Raw genomic sequence first — 14,110 nt, forward strand, 5'->3', positions numbered from 1 at the left:
GGGGCGGGGGTGAGGGGGGCGGGCGGGCAGGGGGCCCCGGCGCGGGGCGCGGCCCTGGGCGACCTCTGTCCACCCCGCTCCCTCGCCTCGCGCGCCGCCAGCCCCGGCCCGGGAGAGAAGAGACGCCGGCGCGATGGGAGGGGGCCGCGCGACCCGCGGGCCTAGCGCGCCGGTTCCTCCGCTACGGCCCCGGAGGAGGGCCCGGCCCGAGCTGGGCGCCGTCAATCGGGAGGTATGGGGGTGGGGGGAGAACCCCTCAGTTGGGGTGGGGGCGGGAGTCCAGGACGCCCGCCTCCCCTGGAGGCGCTCCAGACCCCCCACCCCAGGAACCCAGAAGTGGCCCCAGGTATTGTTCTCCTCACCCTTCAGCCTGGGGTAGGGAGTTCAGGAGGCCCATCTTCAAGAGGGGGATCCAGGGGTTCCCTCCCTCCCCCAGGACCCCGGTTATTGTTCCCCTCACTCTCCAGTCTTGGGGTCCAGAGTTCTGGAAGCCCCTTCCCCAGGAGGTGATCCAGGGTTCCACCTGCCCCCCAGGAACTCAGAGAAGGATCCCAGTTATTTCTCCTCCCAGCGTGCAGCTCAGAGATGGGAATTCAGGAGCGAATCTAAGGGTCCCCCTGCCCCCTGGGAATCCAGGAGGGGACTCAGCACTGTCCCCTGACCCTCCATCGTGGAATTTAAGGAGGTGAACTAGGAATTCAGCCCTCTCTGTTTGCGTACCCACTCCCAGCTCTGGGGTTGTGGCTCCGGAGGTCCCCCTCCCCAGAAGGAGAGCCAAAGGTCCTCCCCTGTCTCTGAGGAATGGATCTATTTGTTGTTTTCTCCCCGAGGCCTAGCCATGTGGTGGGCATCACCTCCCCTTCATCCTGATTTCCTCCTGCTCCCCTGAAAGGATCCCAGCTTGTTTCTCTGCCCCGCTCCCTACCTCTAGCCATGGATCTTTCTTCCAGGAGGGGACCAGAGTTCCTGACACCCATTCCCGTACGTCAGTTGTGGGGTCAGTCACTCAGGAATCTCCCCTTCCTAGGAGACGGCCCAGGGTCCCTCCAGTAACCCAAGAGGAGCCCCAGGTATTATTCTGCCCACCCCAGCTAGGGGTTAGAATTCAGGATCTTCTATCTACTTGGGCAAACAGGTACACTGACACCTGTCCCTACCCTCCTGGCTAATGGATCCATGGGTCTCCCTGCTCCCTTCAGGGGTCCCACATATTATATCCCCACACTCGCTCTAGCTTTAGAAATCTGCATTCAGGATCTTCTATCTAAGATAGAATACAGATGTTTGGACTCAGTCAGGTTTGGGATTCACATTGTCTCTTCCCCGGGAAGCAAGCCAGGGGTCTTTCTGCGCTCCCCCAGTGAGGAGTACCAGTTGTTGTTCGCCCCCGCCCCACTTTTCCCCCAGATAGAGGCTTCAGGGGTCAGGATGCTTCTTCTCTAGGAGGTGAGCCAGGGGTCGCCCTCCCTACTAGGAACCCCCAAACATGCCACCCCCAACTATAGGACTGGAATTCAGGCCATGTACTTAGCAGAAAGCACGAGAACCCAGACACCCCCCCCCCTTCCCCATGAAGGGGCCATGGTCAAGGGGATAGGTATCTAGACTCTCTCTCCTCCACAGGACCCAAGCTGCCCACCAGAGGAGGAGCCCAGGATGGAGAGAGGGGCAGAGCCATGGAGCTGGGCACTGGAGACCTCTAGTGCTGGGTCCCACGACTTCTATCCAGGTGTGGGGCTGAGAAGGGAGTCCCCCCCTCCCCATGTCCCACCAGGGTCCCTCTTCCCCCTGCCCTGGCGGGGGCGAGTGCAAAACCTCCCTGCAGTACAAGACAAGAGAATGATCTGTGTGTGTGCCCTGGAGTGGGATCTGGGGCATGGTCTGGCCCCCTCTCCCTTCCCTGCTCAGGCTCCAAAAGAGACCCCCCGGTTCCCCAGAACCTACCTCCACTCACCTTCTGCCCTCACCCCGTAGATCCTGCCCCGGAAGCAGCCAGCACTTCCACACCCGGGATGCGGCGTTCGGTCCTAGTCAGGAACCCAGGCCACATAGGCCCGAGGCCCAATTATGAAGAGCTTGACTCCGACTCAGAAGACCTAGACCCCAAGAGGGAAGAGCTGGACCCAGTTTCTGAAAACCCAGAGCCTGAGCCGGAAGACCTCAACACTGTCTCTGAAGATGTGGACCCCAGCTATGAAGATCTGGAGCCTGTCTCCGAGGATCTGGATCCCGATGTGGAAGCTCCGAGCTCCATCTCGGGGATCCGTGACTCGGATCCCCAAGATCTCGACCCCATGTCTTCAAGTTTTGATGACCCAGACATCATCGGCCCCGTCCCCCTGGTTCTCGACCCTAACAGCGACACCCTCAGTCCCGCTGCCACCCCAGACCTGGACCCCCTCTCGTCCGACCTCACTGCTACCCCCGAGGTCCTGGCCGCCGGCCCCGCGGTGCTCCCTGCACCTGCCAGCCCGCCCCGGCCCTTCTCCTGCCCGGATTGCGGGCGAGCCTTCCGCCGCAGCTCGGGTCTGAGCCAGCACCGCCGCACCCACAGCGGCGAGAAGCCTTACCGCTGCCCCGACTGCGGCAAGTCGTTCAGCCACGGCGCCACGCTGGCCCAGCACCGCGGCATCCACACGGGCGCGCGGCCCTACCAGTGCGCGGCGTGCGGCAAGGCCTTTGGCTGGCGCTCCACGCTGCTCAAGCACCGCAGCAGCCACAGCGGCGAGAAGCCGCACCACTGCCCCGTGTGTGGCAAAGCCTTCGGGCACGGTTCGCTGCTGGCGCAGCACCTGCGCACGCACGGCGGCCCGCGGCCGCACAAGTGCCCGGTGTGCGCCAAGGGCTTCGGGCAGGGCTCGGCGCTGCTGAAGCACCTGCGCACGCACACGGGTGAGCGGCCGTACCCGTGCCCGCAGTGCGGCAAGGCCTTCGGCCAGAGCTCCGCGCTGCTGCAGCACCAGCGCACACACACGGCCGAGCGCCCCTACCGCTGTCCCCACTGCGGCAAGGCCTTCGGCCAGAGTTCCAACCTGCAGCATCACCTGCGCATCCACACCGGCGAGCGGCCCTACGCCTGCCCCCACTGCTCCAAGGCCTTTGGGCAGAGTTCGGCGCTGCTGCAACACCTGCACGTGCATTCGGGCGAGCGCCCCTACCGCTGCCAGCTCTGCGGCAAGGCCTTCGGCCAAGCCTCCAGCCTCACCAAGCACAAGCGGGTGCATGAGGGCGCAGCCGCTGCAGCTGCTGCGGCCGCCGCCGGTTTGGGCCTCAGCCCCGTTTCGATGTTGAGGCCGGGGCAGGTCTCCCTTCTGAGTCCTGATGCGGTCTCTGTGCTGGGTTCAGGCCTGGGCCTCAGCCCCGGCCCCAGCTCTGGCCTTGACCCTGACCCTGGCTCTGCGCTGGGCTCCCCACCCAATCCCAGCCCCAAACCCATCCCTGGCTCTGGATCTACCCCTACCCCTGATTCTGTCAAATCTTCTGACCCTGAGCCTGGGCACAATGCCAATTCCAACCTTGTGGCCAGCCCTGATCACAGATCTGGTTCCAGCCCCGACCCGGATCCCGTGCCCAGCCCTGACCCCAGCTCTGAGTCCCACCCTGAGCCCGGCTCTGCCACCCATGACACTGTCAGCGCAGTCCTCCCTACCGGCGAGAGCCCCGAGTGGGTGCAGGAGCAAGGGGCACTGCTGGGGCCTGATGGCTGAAGGGCAGGCTGGCACCCACAGGGGCCTGGGAAAGTTGTGTGTTGTGCAGTTAGTAAAATCCTCCCACTGCCTCCTGGCTCTGTGTTGTGGTTCTCCTGTTGCTGTTTTTCCTCTGATGCACAACCTCTTCTTCTGGAGATGGGAGGGTATGGCCAGAGCCAAACATACAAATAGAATGTCAATGTCCTGGCTCCTCCCACAATATCCTCCAGGCTTCCTAGCTTCCCCCACAAGGTCTCACACTGGTCCATCCCAGCAGTTGCCACTCCCTGCTCCCCCAGACCTGGCCACCCCAGTCAGGGGCAGACTTATCCTGTGGGTGATCTAACTCCCTTCCTTTTGGAGTTGGCTTTCCCAGGAATGGTGGGATTTCTGGCATGTTGACCGTCTAGCAGGCTGATGGTAGAGGCTGATATGAAACCATGTGGGCGGCCCTGCCCCGTCTGCTCTCCTCTTACCCCTTGCCCTTCAAAGCCCACATTGCAGGTACACCACAGGACAAAGGAGGTCACTCATTTATGCATTCAACAAACATCTGTTGATTGCTTGGGTCTCAGCAGGGAACAAGATAAGTATGGCCTTGGCCCTCACAGAGCTCAGAGACCAAGTTTAGAAACATTTAAAAAGTAATTAACAGAGTATGGTACATTCAACAAGAAGCATCACAAGACTTCTGACTTAGATGGCAGACAGCCTTCCCAAGGAAGGACTTTATAATCCCAATAACGTCTAATTTAATCATCAGTACTGTTTGCCCAGGCTTGTGCTATGCTCTAGCATTTTCTCATTTAATTCTCAGCAGCTCCATGAGGCAGGTAACTATGAATATTCCCATTTTGCAAATGAGGACGCTGAGGCACATGGAGTTTAAGGGACTTTTTGGAAGACCCAGAAGTGGTGGTTGGGAGCGGCCAGATTTAAACCCAAATTGTCTGCCCTCCAGAGCCTAAGTTCTTAACCTTTATGCTCTAGGGCAAGACTGTGCAAAGGCCCTGGGGCCGTTGAGAGATGAGCTAGGGGAGGAGTTAGGTGGGGCCAGAACAGAAGGCCCTGGTAGACTGAAGTGGGGAGTTTGCTTGTCATCCCAGAGAAATGGGAAGCTACCAGCAGGTTCTGACTGATATGAATTATTTTTTGAAGATGCTTCTGGCTGCTGGATAGCGAGTGGAATGGAGGGGATCCGGAATGGGAGCCCAAGATCAGGGAGGTTGTTGCAGTGGTCCAGGCCATAGGGAATGTTGGGGGACTATGGGTTTATAGCCATAGGAGTGGGGAAGAGTGGTCCTATTTGCGATGTAATTAGGAAATGAAGTAGGATTTCATGACAGTTCGGATGAGAGGGGATTGAGAGTAACGCAGAGTTTCTGGGAGGATGGAGCGGGGCAGCCTTGAGATAGGATCATCATCCGACACCGCGGAGGGAAAGGGGTCAAACACTGGACGTGGAAGTCAAGAGGTTAGCACTGGACGGGGGCATGAGGGAGCCAGGACTGAGCCAGCAGCCAGCCCATCCCCCAGCACATTTCCGCCCGTCGGCGCTAGGACCTTGGGACCGCCTAAGGGCAAGTCGCCAGCTGAGGCACGCATGCGTGCTGCTCGGGTAGGGGGGGGTCGTCGTGGCGCAGGGGGAGGGACCGGATCCCGTCACCTGCCTCCAGGGCCGCGCTGGTCACGTGACTGGGGCTCGAGTCAGCTGACGCGGGAGGGTTTGAAGCTACACCGCGAGGGAGCGAGGCCGCAGTGACAGCAGCGGGTGTTTAAACGCCGGTTGCACCGCCGCGCCCGCCGGCGTTCGGCGCTCCCCTCCCCGGCATGGCAGTGCCCGTAGGCCCGCGCGGCTCAGGTGAGGGCGCGGGAGGCCCCGCAAGTCCCAGGACGCTTGCGGCGGACGGGCGGGCGGCTTCTCCGACCTGGGGCGGCGGAGCTCCCGGTTTCCCTTTCCTCAACTCTGGTGCTGACCTCTCAGCATCCCCTTGCCGTAGATATGGGCAGACGGCTCCTAGAACCTGGGCGGCGGGTGGGCATCAGCTTCTCCGACCTCGGAGTGGCGGGACTCCGACCGCCCTTCCTCAGATTCAGGCAGCTGGCGGATCGCCAGCTTTTCCGACTCAGGCGGCGAGGGTCCCAGGATTTGCATTCTGAGCCTAGATTCGGATTGCTCAGCTTTGCTGGAACTCCGACAGCGGGCCCCAGCTTCTCCAACCCGCACGTCAGATTCCCAGGCTTTCCTTCCACAAACCAGGAGGCAAATGTTCAGCTTCTCTAAACTTAGGCAGGAGTGCTGGGGGCGGGGATGCCACCTTAAGCGCAGGCGCCTAACTCAATTTCAGATCTCCAAACACAAAGACGCTCAGTCGCCTCTCACAGGGCAGCATGGAGGAATGCCCTTTGTGTTGATTTTCCCTTCTTAAGCTAGATGCAGACACCTGAAAGATGTCCTGGCTGATAGAGTCTGGGATGGATTAGCTGTGATCCCAGCCAGGGAGGCAGCCTCTCTTCTGGCTTCCCATCCAACTATCTTGTAAACAACCACGACAGCATCTGAGCTCCAGAGGGACCAGGGGCTGGCCCTCCCTGCCGGACAGGTTCTGACAGTGCCTACATTTCATCCTGGTGGCCATGCCAGGCAGGGGGCCAGCCAGACCCTGGAAGGAAGCGGGGTTCTCCCAGTGGGGATGGCGGGTGGTGTCAGGAACAGTTCGGGGCTGCTGTGACCAGCTATGACCCGAGCCGTTGCTGAAAACTTGGGCTTTCCTCTTGGACTGGTCAGGATTGAAAGGAGTAAGTGGTCCTTAGAGTAGCCTGTATTCAGGAGTTCCCTGGGGGTCCAGTGGTTAGGACTCAGCGCTTTCACTGTTGTGGCTCGGTTCAATCCCTGTTCGGGGAACTAAGATCCCACATGCCACACGGCACAGCCAAAAAAAACAAAAAACAAACCAAAAAGATAGAATAGGCTCTATTCATTGAGGAATTAATTGAGACTCAGAGACCGGTTGCTTTGTAAGTGTCAAACCCTTAGCTTCTTGGTGAGGGATTTTATTGCCCCATTTTGCAGATGAGGTAGCTGAGGCTCAGGGAAGCTGAGTGCCCTGGAGCGGGGGCAGGAATCAACTCAGGCCCTTTTGAGTGACTTGAAACCGCTGAGCCAGCACTGCTGCACATATCCCGAAAATGTTACGGATTTTCTGGTTTTCCTTAGATCTCTCAGAGTTCTTTCTTGGCTGGAGCTTGGGACCTGCCTCCCCTATTGGCAGGTGAACCTGCCTAGGCCTGGTCCCCACTGCCCTCTCCCATCCCACAGAGACTGAGCGCCTCCTGACACCCAAACCTGGGTATGGGACCCAGGTGGGGCCTTCCCCAGCCCCTTCCACCCCTCCAGAAGAGGAGGATCTCCGCCGTCGTCTCAAATACTTCTTCATGAGCCCCTGTGATAAATTTCGGGCCAAGGGCCGCAAGCCCTTCAAGCTCATGCTGCAGGTGGTGAAGATCCTGGTGGTCACAGTGCAGGTGAGACCTTCAGGGCCCACCCCCACCACAGAATGCCACCTGTGGTTGCTATTTTCCTCGAAGGAGAATCTTGCAGTCAGAGCTTAGTCCTGACTCCACAGCCCCATATCATGCTAGTGACAGTGGCACTAATCCATCAGGAAGCCCTCTCGGGTCTGCACGGGAGCAGCTCCCTTAAGCTTCACAGATGCCCTCTGAGGTCCTAGCCACTGCTCTTGCCCCTTTCTACAGATAGGACAGCTGAGGCTCAGAGAGGCTAAGGGACTTGTCCAAAGACACATAGCAGCTGAACCTTGGAAGGTGGCACTCGGACCCTGGCAGTGTGATGCTGTGCTGACTCTCGAACATTCATCCAGTAAACATTTCATGAACATCAGTTGTTGCCACGAGTTCTATGAGTGGCCACTCTGTGCTGCGCCTTGGGGACGTATGGCGGTCATGCCCTCATGGGGTGGGCCTTCTCTTCACTGTGCCTCCACTCATGCGCCGTGGGAGACCCCATGCCGGCAGCGCCAATCCTCCCCATCCCTCCCGCCAGCTCATCCTGTTTGGGCTCAGCAACCAGCTGGTGGTGACGTTCCGAGAGGAGAATACCGTCGCCTTCCGGCACCTCTTCCTGCTGGGCTACTCGGACGGGGCGGATGACACGTTCGCGGCCTACACCCGGGAGCAGCTGTACCAGGCCATCTTCCACGCCGTGGACCAGGTGTGGGCAACCAGGGGCAGGTGGGCAGGTGGGCCCGCCCGGGAGAACGGGCGGGGCTCACTGACCCTCCCCTGCTTTGCCCACAGTACCTGATGCTCCCTGACGTGTCCCTGGGTCGGTATGCTTACGTGCGGGGCGGGGGCGGGCCCTGGGCCAATGGCTCGGCCCTGGCCCTCTGCCAGTGCTACTACCACCGGGGCCACGTGGACCCAGCCAATGACACCTTTGACATCGACCCCATGGTCATCACTGGTGAGTGGGCCGGGCAGGGCTCAGCTGTTTGGATTTAAAAAAAAAAAAAAAAAATCCCACTTTAGGGACTTCCCCGGAGGCCCAGTGACTAAGACTTTGCCTTCCAATGCAGGGGGTGCGGTTTCGATCCCTGGTGAGGGAGCTAAGATCCCGCATGCCTGGCAGCCGGAAAAAAACAACAACAACAACAACAAACATAGAAGCAGTGTTGTAACAAACTGAATAAAGACTTTAAAAATGGTCCACATCAAAAAAAAAAAAAAACTCTTTAAAAAACAAATGACCCTCAACATCATTTGAAGTGTAAGTAGTTACCTTTGGATAAAATGGCTAGTGGCCATATGGATCTGTGTTTTAATACTGAGGCATGTCACACACACAAGCGTACACAATATTTCTGCGGCCCTTTTACTAATGGATTTCAGAGGTATTTCCATACAGTCTCTTTGAGGTCTGGTGGGGGTGGTCAACTATACTTCAATTTAAAAAACACATTTTTTTTTAATTGTGATTATTAAAAAAAAAAGAAACGGAACTTCCCTGACAGTCCAGTGGTTAAGACTTTGCCTTCCAATGCAGGGGGTGCGGTTTCGATCCCTGGTGAGGGAGCTAAGATCCCGCATGCCTGGCAGCCGGAAAAAAACAACAACAACAACAACAAACATAGAAGCAGTGTTGTAACAAACTGAATAAAGACTTTAAAAATGGTCCACATCAAAAAAAAAAAAAAAACTCTTTAAAATCCACTTTGCGTCCTGCCCATCCGGGAGATGGGGTGGTCACGATCGTTAATAATTTGATGATTAGCAGAATGCTTGGCACGTGGAAAGAGCTGAGTGTTATGTTTCACTATCATTCATTTCCTAAACATTTGGGGGCCCACTGAGCACCAGGCACTAGGGTCTGTGTAGGGAGTGAGACAGACAGACCAGGCCTGACCCTGGGGGGAGACAGCAGGAACAAACGACAAATGTCGAATTATGAAGGGGGAAGGAAAGCAGGGAAGGGGTCTGTTGGGGACTCTGGGGAGACCTGCCTGTGCCTCCCCTGTCCCCAGTGTCCCTTCCCTGACTCCCTGTCTTCAGACTGTATCCGGGTGGACCCTCCCGAGAGACCCCCTGTGCCCCCCAGTGATGAGCTCTCCCTCTTGGATCGCAGCACCAGTTACAAGAACCTCACGCTCAAATTCCACAAGTACTGCCCCATCAATGGGGCCGAGGAGGGGGGAGGCAGGACTCCAGGCATCTTCAGGGGTGGGGGTGGTGGGAGGGGCAGCCGCTTCCCCACAGGCGGGGGCAGGGGCGGGCCCTGCCGATGCTGCCATGTGAGCACTTCCTCTGCCAGCTGCAGAGTTAGCGTGGGGCAGGAGTGCTGGCACTCCGGGGCAGGAGGGATGGGCAGAGCCCCCTCGCCCTCACCCAAGCCTCCCCCACCGCCAGGCTGATCAACGTCACCATCCACTTCCAGCTGAAGACCATCAACCTCCAGAGCCTGATCAACAATGAGATCCCAGACTGCTACACCTTCAGCATCCTGGTGAGCCCGCAACGCCTGGGGTGTGGGGCGAGGGACCGGCCAGTGATGGGGTGGCATGGTGGGCATGGGACTTCTGAGTCCTAGAGCTGGGGACCCTCGGCCAAGGGCAGCGTGGGGGTGATGGGGGAGGCTGGGGCTGGAGAGACCATCCGTCCTGCGCCTCTGGGAGCCTAGGTCTGCTGAGGTTTACTCTGTCCCGTCCCGTCCCGCCACACCCCTGCAGATCACATTTGACAACAAGGCACACAGTGGGCGTATCCCCATCAGCCTGGAGACCCAGGCCCACATCCAGGAGTGTAAGCACCCCAGCGTCTTCGGCCATGGTGAGCCCCCAAGCCCCCGACTAGCACTGACCAGGGGCCCCAACCTGCCCAGGAATTCCCCAAGCCCCAGACCAGCACGGACCAAACTCCTGACTTACCCAGAGAAACCCATGAGCCTGATGACCAACCCAAACCCACCTTGAAGCCGCCTCACTCCCGGCCCTGCCTTTGGCTCCTCCGCACAGGGGACAACAGCTTCCGGCTCCTCTTTGACGTGGTCGTGATCCTGACTTGTGCCTTCTCCTTCCTGCTGTGTGCCCGCTCACTGCTGCGAGGCTTCCTGCTGCAGAGCGTGAGAGCCCCCCCCAGCCTTCCCCAGCTCTGGGACCGTCAAGGCCCGGGTGGCGAGCCTCTCATGTCGGGACCAGCCCTCACCCCGCCCACCTCCCCCTGCAGGAGTTTGTCAGGTTCATGCGGCGGCAGCGGGGACAGGTCATCAGCCTGTGGGAGCGGCTGGAATTTGTCAACGGCTGGTACATCCTGCTGGTCACCAGCGACGTGCTCACCATCTCAGGCACCATCATGAAGATTGGCATCGAAGCCAAGGTGGGCCCTGCCCACGCGCTGCCCCCGAGCCCCAGGGTCTCCTTCCAGATCCTGGACCCCTCTCCCACCCCTGCTGGTGCCTGCCCAGGGCCCCATCCCCAGGGAAGGGCCAGGCTGGATGGGGTTGACACTGCTCCTGCCCCCAGAACCTGGCAAGCTATGACGTCTGCAGCATCCTCCTGGGCACCTCGACGCTGCTTGTCTGGGTCGGCGTCATCCGCTACCTGACCTTCTTCCACAAGTACAACGTAAGCCCCCGACCTGCAGGCGGGGCCCTCCCGGGCAGCCACGTGTCCTTGAAGTGCCGCCCCCGCCCCCAGATAAATTCGCACACGTGTTGCCACGGCCAGCCCCTGCCGATGACCTGCCAGGGGCCTCTTCCCCGTACCTGCCCACACCAGGCACACCTGTCATTCCACCTGGGCAGGGATCACGTGAGCCTGCTCTTTCCTACTCCTCCCCCGAGCTGAGTCCAGCCAGGGGGTGCCCTCGGGCCTACTCGGCACCACCCTGCCTTGTCGATGGTCATCCCAGTTTCTGTGGTCACCCTATCATGCCCTTGGGCAGGCTTCAACCCCTCCGCAGGCTCACGGCCCACCTGGCTTGTGGTCCCGCCCCCATTGCTGACACACACCGCCATCCTCCCCCAACCCCAACCCCTGCCCCTCCACAGATCCTCATTGCCACGCTGCGGGTGGCCCTGCCCAGCGTCATGCGCTTCTGCTGCTGTGTGGCCGTCATCTACCTGGGCTATTGCTTCTGCGGCTGGATTGTGTTGGGGCCCTACCATGTGAAGGTAGGGGCTGGCCGGGACCTGTGGGTGGCGCTCGTGACCCACAGATGAGGGATCCCTGGCTCCCCGTCTTACTTCCCGAGCCCCCTGACTCCTGGTCTATCTGTCGTTGACTTGGTGACACTGAATGACCCACCTTGACCCCTGGTTCCTTACCAGCAAGTTTGCAGCAGTTCTACCCACCGTCCCCTCTGATCCCCGGTGACCCTAGCCTTGACTCTATGACGTTGTCATTATTCAGTGACCCCCCCCCAAGTGGCTCTATCGTGACTACTGGTACTCTGTACGCCGTCCCCTCTGACCCCACAAAGCCCCCAACCCCAGCCCCCAGCCGTGCCCACAACTCCCTCTGACCCCCGACCCCGCTGCCCGCTGGCAGTTCCGCTCGCTGTCCATGGTGTCCGAGTGCCTCTTCTCGCTCATCAACGGGGATGACATGTTCGTGACGTTCGCGGCGATGCAGGCGCAGCAGGGCCGCAGCAGCCTGGTCTGGCTGTTCTCCCAGCTCTACCTGTACTCCTTCATCAGCCTGTTCATCTACATGGTGCTCAGCCTCTTCATCGCGCTCATCACCGGCGCCTACGACACCATCAAGGTCAGCTGCCGGCCCACCCGCCCCCTCGCTGGCCTGCCTTCCCCCTGCCTCCCCGTGGGGCCATGCATGCATGCGTCCATGCACGGCCCCAGACTCGGGCTCTGAGTCCCTCGTGGTTGGCCACGGCGGGGGGCGGGGAGGAGGACCCAGGGAGAGAATGTGGGAGACGCTACGAGGCCAAAGGAGAGGGTGGCTCAGAATTGGGGGGCCCGGGAGGGACCCATACCGTCCCGGTCACAGCTGCCACACTCTCAGTTTTATCAAGGTGTGGGGCTCGGGCCAGGTAGGGTTCCTGCGTCTGCTTTCACGGACAGGGAAACTAAGCCATAGAATTTCAGTGACTCGCCCAAGGTCAGCTACCAAGCACGCGGTGGAACCCAGCTCAACCTACGACTGTCTCATTCCGGAAGCCCCGCTCCCAACCCCTCTGTCCTGTGGGTCTGGGGAAGGGTGGTTGTCCTGCAGGCTGCGAGGGTCAGAGCAGAACATGGGCGTGGCAGGTAGACAGGATCTTTTAGCAAACACGTGTGACAGCCTACTGTGTGCCAAGCCTGGTGCTGGGTGCCAGGCATCTGAGGAAACATACATGGTCTGTCCAAGACTGATGGGCAGGATGAATGATGCACAAACGGGAGTATAACAGCCAACTGATGAGAGGTGTAAAGGAAGTATGGAAGGTTACAGAGAGGCCCCTGCTTTAGACTCGTATCGGGCTGAGTCCAGGAAAGTTTCTAGAATGTGCGGTCCAATAGTAGTCTCTAGTATGAAAATGAAATACAATTCCAAATTCAGTTCCTCACTCACACCACCCACAGAGCAAGCGCCCAAAAGCCAATGTGGCTATTAGCTCCCAGATTTGGACAGCATAGATATCACACCTTTCCATCATCTCAGGAAGTTCTGGATCGATGAGACAGGAGCCCAAGAGAGAGCACCAGGGAGAAGGAACAGCCAAAGCAAAGACCTAGAGCCAGAAAGGACTTGGAGAGGAGATATGAGGGCTGGGAGAGATGAAGACAAGGCTAAAAGCCAGAACATTCACTGCTGCTGGGAATGCAGATGTTTGCACCCCGCCCGCCCCCACCCCCCCACCCCCCGCACAAGTGGGTGGTTGTCAAGCACCCAGATTGGGTCAGGCACGGCTCGAGGCGCTGGAGCCGCAGCGGAGGGCACTGACTGACCAAGATTCAGGGTGTGCACACATTCAGTGGTCAGGGAATGTCTCCGGGTGAAGCAAACCACGAGGAACAGCAGGTGGAGAGGCCCAGAGCCTGGTTGGTCCAGGAGGACCGGTGAGAAGATCCAGATGACTGGAGAGAAGGGCAGAGGAGGGGGAGGGGAGGGCGCATCTCTAGGGCCTCGGAAGGCAGAGGCCACTTTCATGCCGGGCCGCCGGGCATCTCTCCGCAGCATCCGGGCGGAGCGGGCCGAGAGGAGAGCGAACTCCAGGCCTACATCGCGCAGTGCCAGGACAGCCCCACCTCCGGCAAATTCCGCCGTGGGAGCGGCTCCGCCTGCAGCCTCCTCTGCTGCTGCGGCAGGTTGGAGGCCGGGGTGGGTTGGGGTTGGGATTGTTTGGGATTGGCTGTGGGGAAGGGAAGCGGGCCTGAGGGCACTGATGCCTTCCGCCCCCGCTGACACCGACCCTCCTCCAGGGACGCTTCGGAGGAGCATTCATTGCTGGTGAATTGACTCGGACCCGGACCGTCATAGGACATTAGCCCCCGGACTGCGGAGACCCATGCTTATTTATTTTAGCCTTCGCTTTTTAAGGACCGGCTCCTTGTCGCGCCCTGTGAGGGCCTGGGCTAGTCGAGTCGGACATTGGAGTGGAACAGGGAGGGTTAGAGTGGGTGGTAAATAAAGGGGAAAATTAACTTGCTGTCGTTTCTAGTGAGAGGGGTATTCCCTACGCCAACTGGTCTCCGGTCCCTTTAAAGCGTCGCCACACTCAGTGTGGCTGGCTCCGCGCGACCTTCCAAGCATGGCGGGGGGCGGGGCTGTGGCGCACCCTGATGTGAATAACTTAAAGGGGCCGCGCCTGCGGCGCTGGGCAGAACGCTAACGGAGTTGGCGCAGAGTGGACCCCGGCTGCGGCCCTTTGGGTGAGTCCGGGTTTTCCTCGCCCCGTCCCTTCGCGGGTTG

The 14,110-nt window shown here is 59.6% G+C and overlaps 2 protein-coding genes across 3 annotated transcripts; both read left to right on the forward strand.

The window, feature by feature from the left end:
• Positions 1–2,012: 2,012 nt before the first annotated feature.
• Positions 2,013–3,707, forward strand: ZNF358 (zinc finger protein 358). The gene has a single exon (XM_007460590.1). The coding sequence runs from the start codon at positions 2,013–2,015 to the stop codon at positions 3,705–3,707; it is 1,695 nt and encodes a 564-aa protein (XP_007460652.1).
• Positions 3,708–5,377: 1,670 nt separating this feature from the next.
• On the forward strand, positions 5,378–13,851 carry MCOLN1 (mucolipin TRP cation channel 1). Of its 2 annotated transcripts, XM_007460591.1 has the most exons (14): positions 5,378–5,550; positions 7,009–7,214; positions 7,753–7,920; positions 8,007–8,172; positions 9,258–9,366; positions 9,612–9,708; positions 9,932–10,031; positions 10,217–10,323; positions 10,428–10,577; positions 10,724–10,825; positions 11,251–11,373; positions 11,750–11,965; positions 13,376–13,506; positions 13,621–13,851. In XM_007460591.1, the coding sequence occupies exons 1-14, from the start codon at positions 5,520–5,522 to the stop codon at positions 13,655–13,657; spliced, it is 1,743 nt and encodes a 580-aa protein (XP_007460653.1). In that variant the 5' UTR covers positions 5,378–5,519; the 3' UTR covers positions 13,658–13,851. The 2 variants fall into 2 exon arrangements, with proteins under 2 accessions (XP_007460653.1, XP_007460654.1); XM_007460592.1 differs by lacking the exon at positions 11,750–11,965 and having other exon boundaries at positions 5,412–5,550; positions 13,621–13,839.
• The last annotated feature ends 259 nt before the right edge of the window (positions 13,852–14,110 follow it).

The sequence above is a fragment of the Lipotes vexillifer genome, unplaced genomic scaffold (genome assembly GCF_000442215.2).
Source record: "Lipotes vexillifer unplaced genomic scaffold, Lipotes_vexillifer_v1.1 scaffold1011, whole genome shotgun sequence".
NCBI lineage: Eukaryota > Metazoa > Chordata > Mammalia > Artiodactyla > Lipotidae > Lipotes > Lipotes vexillifer.

Coding starts and splice junctions, on each gene's coding strand:
- ZNF358 (XM_007460590.1), top strand. CDS start 2,013: ATGCGGCGTTCGGTCCTAGTCAGGAACCCAGGCCACATAGGCCCGAGG.
- MCOLN1 (XM_007460591.1), top strand. CDS start 5,520: ATGGCAGTGCCCGTAGGCCCGCGCGGCTCAG. Junction 5,551..7,008: donor CGTAGGCCCGCGCGGCTCAG/GTGAGGGCGCGG, acceptor CCCATCCCACAG/AGACTGAGCGCCTCCTGACA. Junction 11,966..13,375: donor GCGCCTACGACACCATCAAG/GTCAGCTGCCGG, acceptor ATCTCTCCGCAG/CATCCGGGCGGAGCGGGCCG.